The sequence below is a fragment of the Marmota marmota genome, unplaced genomic scaffold (genome assembly GCF_001458135.2).
Source record: "Marmota marmota marmota unplaced genomic scaffold, marMar, whole genome shotgun sequence".
In the NCBI taxonomy this organism is placed as follows: domain Eukaryota; kingdom Metazoa; phylum Chordata; class Mammalia; order Rodentia; family Sciuridae; genus Marmota; species Marmota marmota.
Genome location: NW_025999842.1, coordinates 48,725,989 through 48,743,409, shown reverse-complemented (window position 1 = coordinate 48,743,409; position 17,421 = coordinate 48,725,989). Strand labels below are relative to the sequence as shown.

General features: G+C 38.4%; 1 protein-coding gene across 1 annotated transcript in view; it reads right to left on the bottom strand.

Moving 5' to 3' along the window:
* The window catches only part of Enpp1 (ectonucleotide pyrophosphatase/phosphodiesterase 1), a 63,539-nt gene extending 46,124 nt beyond the window's left edge, over positions 1-17,415 (bottom strand). The window contains exon 1 of the mRNA XM_048798426.1: positions 17,300-17,415. Coding sequence (XP_048654383.1) covers positions 17,300-17,383 — 84 coding nt within the window. The 5' untranslated portion in view covers positions 17,384-17,415. The remainder of the gene's footprint in view (positions 1-17,299) is intronic.
* Positions 17,416-17,421: the final 6 nt, after the last annotated feature.

Below are 17,421 nucleotides of genomic sequence, written 5' to 3'. Positions count from 1 at the left end.
GTGAGAAAGACCAAGCTGTCCCAGGCACAGGGACCACAGGGGAGGCCCTGAGACTACATGAAGAGACAGAATGAGTCGCCCAGCCAGCCCCTAGATGCTTTGCCCTGACATTCTAATTTCAATCACCAGCTGACTGCAGCTGCATGAACTGCATGAACACCATAAACTGCATCTGCCCTGCCACACCTCCCCCAAATTCTTGACCCACCAAAAACCATGAGAGATTTTTAGCCCATCAAACTGAGGACCAGAGGAAGAACAGAGATAAATTTATCAAGTTTGTAGTACAAACGAAAATGGCTTCCTGGCCACCTGAGGCACACTGCCTGCCTCCTTCTCCCAGATTTTATGCTTAAACCATTTGCAAGGTAAAATGATTAATCAAGAAATCTAAATTGGCTCTGCTATAAGTGTGCTTCATTGAAAGGTAATGTCCTGGGTTGTCATCACTTTAGTGGAGGAAGGAAACCCCTGACTACTACTGCACAGGCAGAGCTCTACGGGATGTAGGCACTGTAGCGTCTACCCCTCATCCCTCCTCTTTGGTAAATGCAGAGTGGAAGCAGAGAGGTTTATGAAAGACCACTCCTAATTTGCAAGTAGAAACGTGGACTATACATACTAGTTTTATGTCGCCAAGCAACCTGCAGGAAATAAACAACAGGACAAAATGAGCTGAAAAATCTTAAACACCTTGCAGTGCCAGAAAGTTAGGAGCTACTAAATATGCAGACACACACACACACACACACACACACACACACACACATAATAGGCATATGGCAAAGTGACAGAGAAGCCAATTCCCAATGGCTTAGGACAATTTAAACAAAACAATAAATAACAGAGTATTGGGATATAACCCAAAGTACAAAGTAAATATTGATGAGTTCATATTTATATTTTAAATGACTGAAAAGTAAATGCATGGGAAAGAATAGGCAAATCTCCTATATAGGAGAACTCCGAATAATTTATGTAGATATTCGCCCAACACAAAGGTGGAAGGAACATAAGTGTCCATCCCTGAAGTGAGGGATGGGCATAGTGACTTCCTTCCAAAGGTACAGTGTAGAAAGGGACAAATAAAGTAACTTTGCTATGGAGACACTTGAAAAAGACTACTTTAGCCAGGAAATTAAGGCCAACATCATCAAGGATAAGTCATATTAATAACAAAGACTCTTAATAAAATATGTTGAGGATGGCACTTTACCTCTGCAGGCTACCTCCCCAAACTACAGCTTCCAAGTCTAATTATGAGGAAAAAATCAGACAAATCCCAATAGAGGGATATCCCACAAAATATATGACTCATTCTTTCAAAACTGTCAAAGTCATCAAAAACAAGGAAAGTCTGAGAATTTTAGTGAAAAAGAGCCTAAGGAGACACAAAAACTAAATGTAATATGGTGTTCCTGGATGGGATACTGGAAGAACAAACAAAAAAGAACATTAGTGGAAAAAAAAAAACAAGGTTATCCAAATAAAGTATGGACTTTATTAATAAGAATACATCAATATTCTTTAGGTGTAGTAAATGTACCATCCAATTTTGGAGAAATTAGGAGAGGAAAACCACATATGATGTGGAGATGAACTCTGTCCTAGCTTCACAAGTTTTCTGTAAATTTATAATTGTTCAAAATAGAGTGTTTATTGGGAGAAAAAGAAATAGGCATGCATTCACATTATTCTTCCAGAAATTTTCCAATTTGTTTTAAAAAATGTTAAATCAGGGCTGGGGATCTGGCTCAAGTGGTAGTGCGCTCGCCTGGCATGTGCGGGGCACTGGGTTAGATCCTCAGAACCACATAAAAATAAAATAAAGATGTTGTGTCCACCGAAAACTAAAAAATAAATATTAAAAAAAAATGTTAAATCCCACACATGTACATTATCAAGAAACAACTCCATGTACAATTGTGTTTCATCCTTTTCCATGTAATGCTACACCACAAACATTTTTTTTTAATTTGCCAATGTTTCTTTAAAATTTTTTAGGTAGATCTCTAGGTTGGGATGTGGACTACATCAGCAATATATGCTATTGCTAAGGGAAAAAAGCAAGTTGAATGTTCACTTCATACACTGCAGCAATGTGTGAATTTTTTTTTTCAAGAATTCAAAAAGGCATAGACATTGCTTTCACATCTATTCCCTGAATGTGCTGAATACTCTGGCTAGCTGTCTGGACAACCCTTCAAGGATGAGGGAACTGCTCCTCAGGGTATGGGATTACACCCCAGAGGAATCACTTCAGATGAAAAGAGCCATTTGCCTAAAGCCACACCTTCTTCCTGGGGCAGCTTCTCCCTCTTAGACAACTACAAAAAAAAAACTCAGGTTAATTTAAGAATGAGCCATGGGGGTGCTAGGGCTGTGACTTAGCGGTGGAGCGCACATCTAGCACATATTTAAAAAGGGCTGGGGATTTGGTTCAGTGGTTAGGCACCCCTGGGTTCAATCCCTGGTACCAAAAAAAAAAAAAAGTATGGGCCACAAGGTGGGCAAGTCCTCCACTGATGTGGCATCCATGGGATTCCACTGAGCATGTCAACTCCCCTTCACTTTCTTATTTCCTTGCCTTCCCTTCCACAGGTGCTGACCTCAAGAGATGCTCTAGGAAAATGCCAGGTACACTAGTCTCCATCTCTGAGTCTGTACCCAAGTCTGTTTTCCAAGAAACCCAAATGGGGACTCTGGCTTTTTCCTGATCTTCTAGCTTAGAGAAAGAACCTTGGCTGAATTCATTCCCAGACTCCCTGACCCCAGTCCTTAGGCCAGAATAATCCAGTAGGAAACAAGGACAGAAGACTGGAGGGTAGGAAGAAGTGAGAATCTGTTAAAGAGTCTGTAAACAAGTCAAGATGGCGCCTGGCATTTTGCCAGAGGTAGTTAGTGGTTTATGAGGTGGCACCAGCGAGCCATTAAGTGTGGAGATTTCTTGTTGGTTGACTGCTGTATCTAGTTTATGTTAATGAAGATAAGCTGTGTGGAATGTATAAATACCTCTGTTGTCCTACAGTAAATGGCTCCCACTCCTGCTGTATCAATGTACACAAGTTGCTCGTCACCCTCCGGTTATTTTGCTGAAGCTGGACTGCGGCAAGAATCAAGGCCATTCTCTTTTCCTTTTCTCAGGTGTGACCCCTGTGGTGACAACCTCTCTCAGGGTCCCAGTTCTCCATCACAGCCCTAGCTCCCAAGACCTGGTTTCACCACCTTTTCCCTTTGTCCTCTGTTCCCAGGTGGTAGCAGCCTCTGGGTTGTCCTGGTGCCCCATCATCCAGCTTTTCTAGTTATGCTGTAATTTGCTTCAATTTTAAATTCTTTTGATTAAATTATCAGACATGGCCTTTGTTTCTCTGATTAGACCTGATGAACACAGCTAAAAATAATTAGACCAAGATAGATCAATAAACACAGCCCAGGGGACAATTGTAGCTAAACTTAATGTGGGCAAAGAACCCTCCATTTTAGGAATTCACCTGTTTTATGTGATTCTCAAATCTTCTAAATGCAAATGCTATTAAAATAGATCTTGCTTAGATCTTGCTCAACTGAATGTCAAACAATAAAAGATACTGTCCCCCCATCCTAAAAATACCTTGTCACTTTTGAAGATACCATCAAGAAAGATATGACTCATTAAATAAAAAGAGCATTAAATGATTTTAGAAAAGAACTTTTAAAGTTCATAAAATAGGAAAAGAAAGAAAACAAGTTTGTTTTTTTATCCTACAGAAGAGCCCTTCCTAACCTCAGGCAGAGGATAAGATGGATGGACTAAGAGGGAAAGCTTTATGGGTCTCAACTAAAGCACTGACCTCTCACCTAGGCAGGTGTCATACCTACACATTCAGGTTGCAGTCACAAATGAAAAACAAAAGGTGCAAAGAACATCATGTGCATTTAAGTGTGTCTTATGTTTGTTCTTTTTTTTTCTGAAAAAAAAATTTCAAACTACAGTACCTTGTGTTTATCCTTTAAAAACAGTCTCGGTAGAAATTAAGAAGAAGAAAAAAAGTACACAGAGGATTTTAGTACTTATTCCTAGGACAGGAAATAGCTTAACAGGGAAATAAACCATCACTCACTTTCTGTATAGGCCCAATGGTTACTTAATTGCTATTATGGCGGCAACTTAAAGACACAATTTAAAAATTGGTAATGGATACATGGGTTTATAATTTGGGAGGGAACATAATTTTAGAAATATAGCATCTTTTAATGTATTCATTTATAGTTAAGTCAATTTAATTATACTCATTTATTTGGATAAGGAATCTTGAAATTATGATGCTAAGGACATTCACACTTAATCCTTTAATTTTGTTCTTTTAGTAAATGTTTCTTGAGCAAGTGCTATTACTTTGTTACCACTATGAGCTGAAGAATTATAAAAGTTTAAAAACAAAAACCATGATACCTCATTCTTTACCTGATATCCAACAGAAGTTTTTAAGATGATAAAAATGTCCCACATATCCATGGTCACCCATATGGTAGAAACTAGCCACATGTCACAGATGAGCACTTGGAGTATGGCTCCTATGACTGAGGAAATGAATTTTTTTTATTTTATTTAAGATTACTTACTTAAATTGTAATATAAGTAGCTACAATATGTGCCTAGTGGAAGGAAAGAGAGTTATAAAGTAGTTGAATTTAAAAAAAAAAAAAAAGTGTCGGTCTTTCTACATCTACCCTCTGTACTCCCTTTAATTTGTTCCTACCATTAAAACTAAAATGACCTTTCTAAAATGTAAATTATATCTTGTTGCTAAGAACAAAAATCAAACCAAACAAAACAGGCAAACAGAAAAAGGACTTCAGTGATTGCCAATTGCTCTTAAAAAAAAAAAAAAAAAAAAAAAATCCCTCAGATGGTCTGCAAAGCCCTGCCTGCCCCCTAATGACAGTTCCAGCCTACTGTCCCATAGTACACCACAAGCTCTGCATGCCAACCATGGTGGCCTTCTCCAAGTTCTAGGATAAATCATGTTCCCTCCTCTTTGCCCCTGTTACTACCACCCCTCCCAATCCTTTTCTGCAAGATAGGCACTTCCTAGAGGCCCCCTCCTCTGACCCCCCTGATTGGCCAGTTTCCCATCACTGTTCTCTCACAGCTCAATATATGGCTCCTGGGTGGGATTTACCATGGTTGCAACTTGAGATATTTTATGTAATTATTTGCTAAGTATCTGGTCCCCTATGGGTGGACTGTTACTGACCATGTGGCCTAGCCTCTTGCACCAGACCACTCACACAATAGGAATTCTAAATATGTGTCCAATAAATTACAATTTATAATCTAGCATGGACTCTATCAGATGTGGAGGTAGTTACTATTATTATCTCCTTTGTACAGGGGAGAAAACTAAGACACGGGAAAGTTTAAGGACTTGCCCCAAATTAAAGGATACACAGCAGTTATTGGCAGAGACAGAATTTATACCCCAGAAGTCTGGCTCCATAGTCTGCCTCTTAAACAAGGGGCTATGACTTCTTATGCTTAAATAAGGGCTATAACTTCTACAGGATTATGCAGCAACTGAGCAGTTCAGGGTCAAGGGAGATGGACGGAAGAGCAGCTAAAGAATGTTTCATGTAAAAGAATACACTGAAGTGGAACTTGGGGGTGCCTGGTGCTGGGTGAGAAAACAGAAGTGAAAAAAATCATACCTGGGATAGAGAATAGAAATAACCTGTATAAGGTGTGTGTGAAGAACAGTCCTACTCTGAGCTGACTGTAATGGAAGGTATAGATCAGCAAAGCTGGAAGATTTGAGAGAGAGACATGTATCTTGAGCTTGATTTTGACTCTAAATTGATAAGGAACTTTAAGACCAAAAAATACCTGAGTCCTTCAAACTCTTCAATCCAAGCTGTGGGTATAAAACATGTCTCACCCAACGTGCAGGACACTGTGTCCCACTGAGGTGCAGGAGCCAGACCAGACACCCTCATCAGCCAACAGGTTTGCTCCTCTTCATTCACAGAACTGTGCCAATTAGAGGAGATAAAGTATCTAGCACAGGACCTGACAAATGGTAAACTCAACAAAGGCGAAGGTGTGTATTTTCCTCCCTAAACTTACCAGCACTTACTAGAGACAAGGGTCTACTCTAAATGATTGACAAATATTAAATAACTGGCTGCGTGTGTATGCGCTAGTCATCCAGAAGTGCTACTACAAACAGATAACTGTTGTTAATAAGCCCTTGAGAAACAAGATCCACTATTACTCAAACAATGAGAAATAATGCTAAAAATGAGGCTGGGTTAGAAAGGTGCACACCTTTAATCCCATCAGCTCCTGAGGCTGAGGCAGGAGGATTGCTAGTTCAAAGCCAGCCTCAGCAGCTTAGTGAACCCCTAAGCAACTCAGTGAGACCCTGTCTCTAAATAAAACTTAAAATTTAAAAATTTAAATTTAAAACAATGTAGAGAGGCTGTCTCTAAATAAATTTTTTTTAAAAAAATTTAAATGCTGGGCTGAGGAATACAAATTTTACCACATGTGATGTGGAAGTCTCTGGAAAATTCTGAAAAGAAATATACTGAAAAGCAGTCACTATTTTAGGATAATTAATAATATAACCATAGAAGGAGTCATGGTAAATGGAAGTAGAGCTAAAAAAAAATGATTAAAACAGAAAAAAAAAGAAAAAAATAAAATAAAATTTTGAGGACTAATTGCATGTAAAATACAAGCAGGGACAGTTACAAAGATTGCCACTGAGCTAAGGATAGTAAAATAAAAGTCCCAAAATCCTACTTATCAAAGATACATTAAAAAGTCAACTAACATCTGGGTGCAGTGGTATATATCTGCAAACCCAGCCACCCAGGAGGCTGAGGCAGGAGGATAGTTAAGTTGGAGGCCAGCCTGTGACTTAGTAAGATCCTGCATTAAAATAAAATTTTATAAAGGGTTGGAGATGTAGCTCCATGGCACAGCATTCACATGAGGCCCTAGTTCAATCCCCAGTGCCACCCAAAAAAAAAAAAACCTGTCTAGCAATGTTAAAATATCAACATAAACTATAAAATNTATGAACTTTAAAAGTTCTTTTCTAAAATCATTTAATGCTCTTTTTATTTAATGAGTCATATCTTTCTTGATGGTATCTTCAAAAGTGACAAGGAACTTGTGAAGGTTGATACAGCGGGAGCCACTTTATTGCAGGATAGCAGAGGTATATATACTTAACTGATTATACACAGCTTGTTTCAATTAACATCCAGATACATCAATTGTTCATTAAGGAATCCTTATCATCTTAATGATTACACACAACTTAACTTAATTGACTTAATCTAGACACAGCAGTCAGTCATTAAGGAATCTCTATCATCTTAGTGGCTCGCTGGCATTACTTCTCAAACCACTCCTCTTGGCAAAGTGCCAGGCGCCATCTTGACTTGTCTGTGGTCCTCATCACACATAGAATCCTTGGGGGAGGAATAAAATATTAATAGCTTGCACATAGAATGAAAGCAATGTTTATTTTCTCCTTTACACCTTTTTGCATTTTCTGTGATATGAAGCATTTTTACAACAGGAGAAAATACTCTAACTCTCTAGACAAAGATTTTAGATCTAGAAGAAGCCCACCTAACCTTTTATATTATGATTAAGAAAACTGAAAATCAGCTAAGTAAAGAAACTGTTCAAAGGTCATATAGCAAACAATTCTTATTACTCCAAGTTTACCCTCTACAAGATACCTGTCTCCCAAGACCTTTGCTTGAATCATTCCTGAAAAAACATCATTCCCTTTTTCAAAGTTTCCAAGAGATGGCAAAGAAGTTTCCAAGTGTTGACATTCTGCACATTAACTTCCTTTAAGCTGATTGGATGTGGTATATAAATGAACCATATATAAGTAGAGTTGTTTTGTATTTATTTCCCTGGGTAATCCAAAAATAGACAGGACCAATATGATCTGTTCTTAATGCTCCTAGCCCATACCCTTCCCACCTGAGCACATTCACATTCCATTCACCTGTTTCCTAGTCTCCAGAGACTCTGATCTAGATGATGTTAGGTGGTGATTTATAGGAAGCCAGTGTATTGGATGATGAAGTATTATGGAATAAACTTGTGCCAAGGACATTTAGCCTGATTCGACATCACCTGAAAAGCCCCAGTACAAGATTCCTTTGTTTTGGTTTTGTGGATTGTCAATAAGGTACTGCAATGGAAACTTTGAAGTGAAGAGTTCTATTGATGGTATGTTGTAAAGAGAAATCTACATGAGATCCTGGTAGATGGATGGCTAAGCTGGAAAAACACCTATTATCATATGATTGCAAAGACAGAAAATTGGCCCAGCTGAGAGCAATAAAGAGCAATTAAAGGACAAGCCAGTACAGAGTAAGGAAAAAGCAATTAAAGAACAAGCAACAAATGAGAGCATGGGTAGGTTCCTGAAAGACGGAAACTGCATGTGCAAAGGGAAGTAGGAGATGGTGTGCAGTGTTCTGGACACACAGAAGCAATGGGGCTACTTATATCAATGTACCACTGGGGTCCAAGGAAGGAGAGGGACCAAATGCAACCAGCAGTAGTGCCACTTCAACCCAATGCCATCATAGTTGAGGTCATGGAGGGAGGAACTGAATTTTTCTGTCTTGCTTTGTGTTTTTAATCACAGCATCTTGTATGAAGTCAAAGGCAGAGCAAGCATTGATTATAACTCATAGCTACAGAAATTCCAATAATTAGGTCTCATAACTTTGGAGAGCTGTGACACCCCAAACTTTAATGTGCAGACAAATCCCTGGGAAATGCAGATTCTGGTTCAGGAGGTCTGGGATGGGGCCCAAAATTCTTCATTTCTTACAAGTTGCAGGAAAATGATGCAGATGGATTAGGAGAGCACACACCAGGTAGCAAAGCTGTCAAGGGCCTTCTGAGTAAAGAAAAATTTAAAATTCACGGTCACTCTGAAGCTTATCAATGACAAGAAAAACTACCATGAGGGGCACACTATGTGCCACTTTGTACATATAATTCAATTCTCCTAACAACACTCTGATGTGGTTTTATTTTACTGTTGTGGAAGTTGATATTCAGGAAATATATGTCTGCATTCAAACAGCTAATAAGAGAGTATCAGGATTTTATCACAATTCCAACTCCAAAGTTATTTACCAATAAACTACAGAGATAAGATTAACAGAATTCTTACTAATGTGATCAGAAACCCCAAAATTATCTCTAACAAGAGGATAATTGGACTCAATAAGGCAGCAGAAGCAGAAGGATTTTGAAATCTATAAAGGAATTTACATAAAGATACAAATGTTATACCTTTTTGATCATTTTTATATGTCCTAATCTCCCATTTCCCTCTTTTAGTTCTTAAAATATTATTAAATATATACTTTCCCTTAAAGCAGATATATTCTCAAAACTTTTGGTCTCAGGATCTATGTTCCTACAAATAGCTAACAACCTTAAGAAGCTTTTCAGAGGACTAGGGACACTTTTCTTTAAAACCACACCAAAATTCTACAAGTGGCAATTCTTTAAATCATAACATGAAACTTGGATAGATACTGACAACTTTTCATATTGTTACATGAAAATCCATTAGTCTACCTTGTACTTTGGAACTTGTATCAATGCATAATTTTGGAACATCATCCACTGGTTCTTTGAAAAATATTGGTTTACTAAGTTCTGCTGTTTTTTGAAATGTTGACATACATCATTGAACAACATGAAAAATATCATCCCTTATTATCTTCATCCATAACGTCAAAAGATCTTTAAGGATTGGGAAGCTGTAAAGTTGATATTCAGGAAATATATGTCTGAATCACATATGAATCAAATATGAAAGTTATTCAAATTTCTAATTTTGCCCAAAAGCTCAATTTTATTGTAGGCAATAGATATCTCCTTCATTTGTTTTCCTTGAATTGACAAACTTAATAACATTCATTTTGAATAAAATGACTGCCAAATACCCAACTAGCAGTAACAACAGTTTGTCAGTAATGCTTTCTAAATAACAAGGGTGTTCCTGGGAAAAAAGCATCCAGCTTGGCTTTTAACCTCAACACAAGATGGTTTGGCCTCCAGAAAACAGCAATATATGTGGCAAATATGCCATATGAGTCTTCCAAACTCCATTTAGGGAAAAAAAACTCACAATAGTTGTTATTTATTTTGCTACATAAAAGCACCATAAAACTTCTGGAGTTTCTCTTTTCTCTTTCCAAAAGAGATCTTAGGCCTCAGATGACCCATTAAGACCCTAAAAGCATGCTAGTGCCAAGGAGCCTTAGAAGGGAAAGAACCCAGTTTTAGGAACAAGCTATTTTTCTCATGAATATTCTCCTAAAAAGCACAATAGAAAGATCTTTAAAGATCCCTAATCACATCTGAATGGAATGTTTGCCAGATAGATCTATGTGAAGTCATAAGATATGGTGAGAAAATTATCAATGAGATATGCTTGTGAAAATTCACCCTTGCAAAAACAGTTTTCTTTGATGACTCTCTATTTTCCTATTCCAGTACATTTAAAAATGTATCAAGAAGGAAATTCAAATTAAGAAAGAAATTTACCAAAAATTTGCAATATTGGAAGACCATGAAAACCTTATTATTGCCTAATTTTATGCTAGTGAAAAGCACACTAATTTTGTCACTGAATTTTTTCAGGGAAATTTAGTTGCTGAATTACCAAAAGAAATATATCTCATTATATAACAATCTGTGTCATCACACTAGAAATCACAGAGGTTCTAATCAGATATCGCTTATATTGAAGTGTGGGGAGATGACACCCAATGACAGACAAAGCCTGGTGCATCAAGATGTAACAATCATCATGGACAAGGCAAACGAATGGATGACATCAGCCATTGGGCCACAGTAAAAATCTGTCATTTAAAAGACCTTTCAATAAAAAATAAAAAAAAAAAAAAGAACAAGAAGAAGAAAAAAAAAGGCCTTTCACTTATCATGGTCTATTACTTAATGGTAAGGCTTTGCCTCAGCATTTGATATGTTTCTAAAAGTGAAGTAAATAAACCACCTACATCTGAAAAAAATGTTGAAAAACAATGCAGGCTCCTTGAATCCATTCCAAATCCTTATCTCTGGTATTAGAATCCCGGAATTCATGTCTTTAAGGCATTCCCCAGGTGGTTTCTATGAACACTGTGGGAGAAACCTGATTGAACTCCTCTAAACCTGTTTCCTGATCTGCAAAAATAGAACTGAATGTCACCATACTTTCCTATTTCAGAGCTGTTGATGTGTTGTAGATCAATTAAAAATATATGGGAAAACGCCTGTTAAAATTTGCAAATTATCATCATCTAAACTTTTAACCACTTATATCTCCAACAGCTCTTCTTCTAAAAACTAAAAGTAAAAGAGAAAATACTGACATATATTATAGACAATATCTTAACTGTTGTAATGAAGCCTCAGGTAACTAAAATATTCAGGAAGTAGTGTGCCCCGGTTAATATTTAGCTGAAATTCTGGCTACTCTTTTAAAAGACCTTCTTAAATGTATTACTGCACTTTCCATCCTTGGTTAACACATAATCCAATTTTTATTTAATGCCAAAGGATTTTCATGTTAGGTCAGCATTCTGCATATCTGTTCTTGTTGCACAAGATTTATGCTGAGAAGAGTAATCCATGTTGTGCCATGAGTTCATTTACTAAAAAGGTTTCTTGTGTATTTTTTGTTATTTGGGGTATATTTCATGGTTGATAGAGGCAAGTTTATTTTAACCAAAGGCAGATCACTAATTGTTTTAGTCAGCCTTTTCACTGCTGTGATTAAGAATCCAACAAAAACAACTTCAGTGGAGGAAAAGTTTATTTGGGGGCTCACAGTTTTTGAGGTCTCAGACCATAGGGAGCTGACTCCATTCCTTGGGGCTTGAAGTGAGGCTGAACAACATAGAGGAAGAGTGTGGCAGAGGGAAACAGCTCACATGGTGATCAGAAAGCAGAGAGAGACACTCTACTCCACAGGTATACATATGATTTATACCAAAGCCACACCCCCAATGCCCCACCTCCCCTTTCAGTTACCACTAAAGTCCATCAGATGATTCATTCACTGATTGGGTTAAGGCTCTTGTAACCCAATCATTTCTTCTCTGAACCTTCTTGCCCTGTCTCACATGTGAGCTTTTCAGGGACACTCACTTCCAAACCATAACACTAATTATAAGTTAAGTTCCAAAAGCTCATTTGTTTCCAAGTTGTCTGGAACTTGAAATACCTCTCCCTCTAACAACAACAAAAAAGTTGTGAATCATGATTAAGTTCTCTGCCTTGTCCAAAGAGCTCATAATACATAATACATGCCCATTACAGTTGCAATACATTCATTAATATTAAAAATTACAATGGTATTACAAAACAAAATTGAACATAAAACTATTATATTTACCTTAGCTACTGAAAACTAAGAGAAAAGAGTTAGAAGGAGAAACATGAGAAGCTGATAAAAATTTCTGCAAATATTCTACAAAGATAAATAGCCTCAGTTGTTCTTATACTGAATGCATAATGCATGTCTCTCCCATGGCCATCAGGGATTCTCTTCAAAGGCCTGATTAGTATATGATGGGGATAGGAGATGGCAAAACTGAGAATTAACTGACAAGCAGCACAGAAGGGAAATGAGACAGGTATTCAAAGCAAGGCTGTGCATGCCGTAGAAAGAGACTACATGGAGCGGAAAGAGCTGAGATACAAATGGGTGTGAGAGAAATCACAGAGCATGACTCAATGCAGAAGAAAAGAAGTAATAGACAGCAATGCTGGAGGCAACAGTGGCCCATAAGAGTTATAAAGACTGAATGTGGATATGGCAGCAAAGTCACCAAAACAAAAGAGGCCTTGGCATAGGTAAGGGAGATTTAATTTACCTATACAATGTCCTTACTTGAATATCCTAGTGCATCCTCATTTGGGTTATTTCTACTTGAAAAAAATTTCCAGCAGCTAGATTTCTAATTCTGAATCTAAATGATCACTGAGGCCCTGTCTGGTATCTTCTTAGACATGTGGCCTCAGTCAGGAACTCTTGTTCATTCATTACTTGTTTCATTTCCCTCTGCCCAAATAAATTGTTATTCCCACTCTGATCTTACCTGAGAAACTATACCCAGATCATGTATATTTGGATTTCTGAATTTGTGGAACCTTTGAGGCCATGTTATATATTTGGTCTTCCCATCTTGCCCTTTTACAAGTTGAAGTGTGACTCCCTCTAATTAAAAATGTAGCGATTATTCAACCAACCAAACACTGACACTGAACCACATTAGGTATTATTATGGTTTGAATTTGAAATGTCTTCCAAAAGCTCATATGTTAAAGGCTTGGTCCCCAGTGAAGTAATGTTCAGAGGTGGGGCTTTCAGAAAATGATTGGATAATGAGGGCTCTGATCCAGATCTTATCTTTTATCAGTGGATTAATCCATTTGGTAAATTAATTTGAATAGACTAGTGGGAAGTAGCAAAAACCATAGACAAGTGGGACATGGTTAGAAGAAGCAGGTCATAGGGGCATGCACTTGAGGTCTATAGCTTGTCCCTGGCCCCTTCTTTTGTCTGCCTGTCTGCCTGTCTATCTGTCTCTCTTTCTCCCTCTCTCTCTCTTTTTCCTGGCTGCCATAAGATAATAGCTTTTCTCCACCATGCACTTCCACCATGATGTTCTGCCTTATCAAGGGCTCAAAGCAATGGAGCCAGTCAACCCTGGACTGAAACTTCTGAAACTGAACCCCAAAAATCTTTCCCCTTTAAGTTGCATTTCTCCAGATATTTGTCTTAGCAGCAAATGACACAGGTAGTATTTTAGAACCAGAAGTAAAAACAACAGTCTAGCTGAGTTCCTAGAAATCCTTGGTGCATTTTATTAGAACACGTGAAATAAATACCATAAAGGGCAAAGAGCAGACAGCTCTGACCTCCAAGGTGCTCTGGCCATTTTAAAATAAAATGCTTAACTGTAGTTGACAGATATTAAATTTCATTAACCAAAGGGCAATGTCAATTCTGAATCTAATTAAGAGCAGAGAGTTATCGTGAGTATTATTAACATTGTATTCTAGTGATAACAGATCACAAGGCAAAGGGAAGGAAGCTGAGGGAATTATTAACCTTCACACCCGAATCTCAGATAACCAAGGCCAACTCCACCTCTTAAAAGAAACTCTTCAAAGGAAAGGTGAAAGTAGTCTTCATTGATCACTACCTATACATGAAGTCTTTGACACACACATGGACATATGTTTGCATAAGTACAGCAGAAGATCACAACATAACAAAACAATGCTTCAGAAGAACTAACTGGAAAAAAATACATTGCAATGCAGTTAAAGTTTCCTGTCCCTTTAAAATCATGCAGGGAACAAGGATATTTCAAATGAAACTCCAAATCCAACCTGAATAGAAGTCTATACTTCAAAACTTGATTTGGAACCAAGGAAAAACATCTAGTATTTAAAATATTGCTATAGTTTGGATGTTGCAAGTCCCCCAAAGGCCCATGAGCTTAAAGTCTTGGTCCCCAGGGTGGCCCTATTGGGAGGCAGGGCCTTATCGAAGGTGTTAGATCATGGGGGTGGGGGTGCCTTCTGCAGGGATTGTGAAACTCAGGTCTCATTCTTTCTCTGCTTCCTGGCTCATGATGAAAGTGGTTTGCTCTATCATGTGCTTCATGCCAACACCATCAGTTCCCTCACCAGAGACCCACAGCAATGGCATCTTGATCTTGGACTGGAACCTCCAGAACTGTAAACTGAATAAACTTTTTTTTTCTGTGTATCTTAATTACCTCAGTATTTCATTACAGTGGCAGAAAGCTGACTGACACACATATCTACTGAGGCATATAGAAACTAATACTTGTTTTTTCCTCTTTCTGCTTTCCTCAATCTGGCTCAGTGCCTAGGCAGAAGCATTTCCAGGACCCAGGGCCAAAAGCCTCTAGAATAGAGCTTGCTTGTCTTTTCCTAGGATCAAACACCACATAGGGAGAAGCAAGAGTAGGACCAGATATTCCCTTCTTTATATATTCTTACATACCCTCATCCTTTCAGTTTACTGAGAAAATTTCAGAAAAGTGCAAAAGTCATTACCATTGATTGATTATCTATTTGCAAAGCAACTCTCATGCTTATTCTGCTGGATTAAAGCAGAGTAGCGGTAGAGTGGGTACTCTTAATCCCAACTCCAGGATGCATCAGTCCAACCTATTTCTTCAGCTTTATGAAAAGTGTGCTAATGCTTAATCTGAAAAAAGAAAGAGAGAAAAAGAGAAATTCTCTAACTGTAGTTTTTCTCTAGAAGATGTGTCACAGTGCTCTTTGATAATAGCTGTCAAATTCCTTTGGAGGAAAGATTTGGAGGTAGGAGGGTACTGAAGTTAGGTAGGGAAAGAAGAATGTAGAAGACGCTTCACATTCAGCTTTAAAAAGTTTCAAGAATAAGACAATGAGCTTGGTGATTACTTATATTTTAATGTCTCTCGGGATTCCAGCAAAAGATCTGGAGTAAGAATTAAATATAGGTTACAGAAAAAGGCCCCACCTAGTGGGATACAAAAAATATTCCTAGTAGTCCTATTTGAGGAAATAAGTACCAGGACACTTCCATCTCAACCATGCAAAGGTTCATCATAAAAACATATGGGATGCTGTTTGACCAGCTGAGTGCAGGTGTCAAAGACTAAAACCTTTGTTCCAAAGGTGGACCTTTGTGGATACCCATTGTGGATTCTCAATGGGTAGAGAGTAGGTAAATGAGCAGGGAAGATATAAAGATTAAGCAATTGGGAAAACTTTCAAGACTTACAGACATGTAGAAATGGTTTTACATTTGACTTGCATAAAATTCAATGGATAATTATTGACTGCCTCATAGTATGCTAAAACCACCTGAAGGTAGTAATACTAAATAATTTAAATGATCATGTTGTAAAAGCTAAAGGTCTTCATTAAAAATAAAAACAAAAAAAAATCCACTAGACTCAAATGAAACAAGTTCTCTTCAATACCATATGTTATAACAATGACATCTGATACAAAAATATATCTTGAGATGCAAACATCATGTGGTTTGGGACACTTATTCTTTGAACCTTAGGCTTATTTTTAAGTACTAAGGATATGACAACATCTCTTAAGTCTAGGAATTTGGGCTCAAAGTACTGTAATGTCACCATGATACCTAAAATATCATTGGAAATGACTACAAAAAGGAGACTTCAAACACCAGAAAAGACGTCTTACAACAAATTATGTTCAATCATCATGTGTGACAATACATTTTAGTACTCTATACACAGAACTGTGGTTTCCACTTAATAAAAGAAAAACGATTATATCTTCTTTTGGTTTTGATCTTATTTATCACACACATTGCTCCATTTGATCCTCACAAAAATCTATGCAATGTCCAAGAGATTCCACGACCTCATTTTAACACAGAAAAAAAAAAAAAGTGAGGTAGGGAAGAATTACGGAAGGCCCCAGGAACTAACAATGGCCATGAAACCCAGGCCTTCTGACCCAAGATTAGCTCTGGCCACCAAAGATTTAGAATGAAAAACAACCACACACTTCAAGAAAATTAACTGTGGATCCTGCAACTGTCATGACAAAATAGCGAAGGGACCATAGGTAGTTATACATTAGCAACCCAGATTGCGTAGCCTGAGGTTAGAGTGGGCAAAGAATCACAGTCACTTAATGTTAACATTGATGGAATTTCTGAGCAGCTGCAAGAAATACCTAAACAGCTGAACGAAAAGTGTTTTCTAAAGTTCCTGATAAAACTCAGAAAAGAGGTCTGTTGAATCTTTTCAACTGGAATCAGTTACTCTAAATCATCACTACAGTACTGCATCCCGAGCCAGAGCCACCAAAAGAGGTTTAACATTGCTGCACCTTCCTAAGACCGACAACTTTCAGGTTGCTCATTTTTCCTCCTCGAAAAACCCTGGGCTCTTCTTGGGAAGAAAGTGATATCTCTAAAGAGGACCGGTTTTAACACTCTGGATTCATACTGAGGCCCTCCCGAGCATCCGGAGTGAAACATATCGCTGGCGCCAAAAGAAGGGAAAGCGGTGCTGAGACTTGGCACAGCTGCAAAGGTGGGTGTGCAGGCGAAGCGAAGCGCCCCAGAGGCTGCCTCTCTCCGGGGCCGGGTGCTGACCGCGCTGCGAGAGAAGGAGCTCTGCGCGCCCCACCTCCCGCCCTCCTGGGCGCCAGGCCGGGTCGCCGACCTACCAGCGAGAGCACTTTATAGGTGTTGGGGTCCTTGGCGGTGCGGGCGCGCGCCGTCTTTTCCAGCGGTTCCTCCCCCAGGTCCATAGGGGCCAGCAAGGACGCGGCCGCCCGCGGGTCTCCGG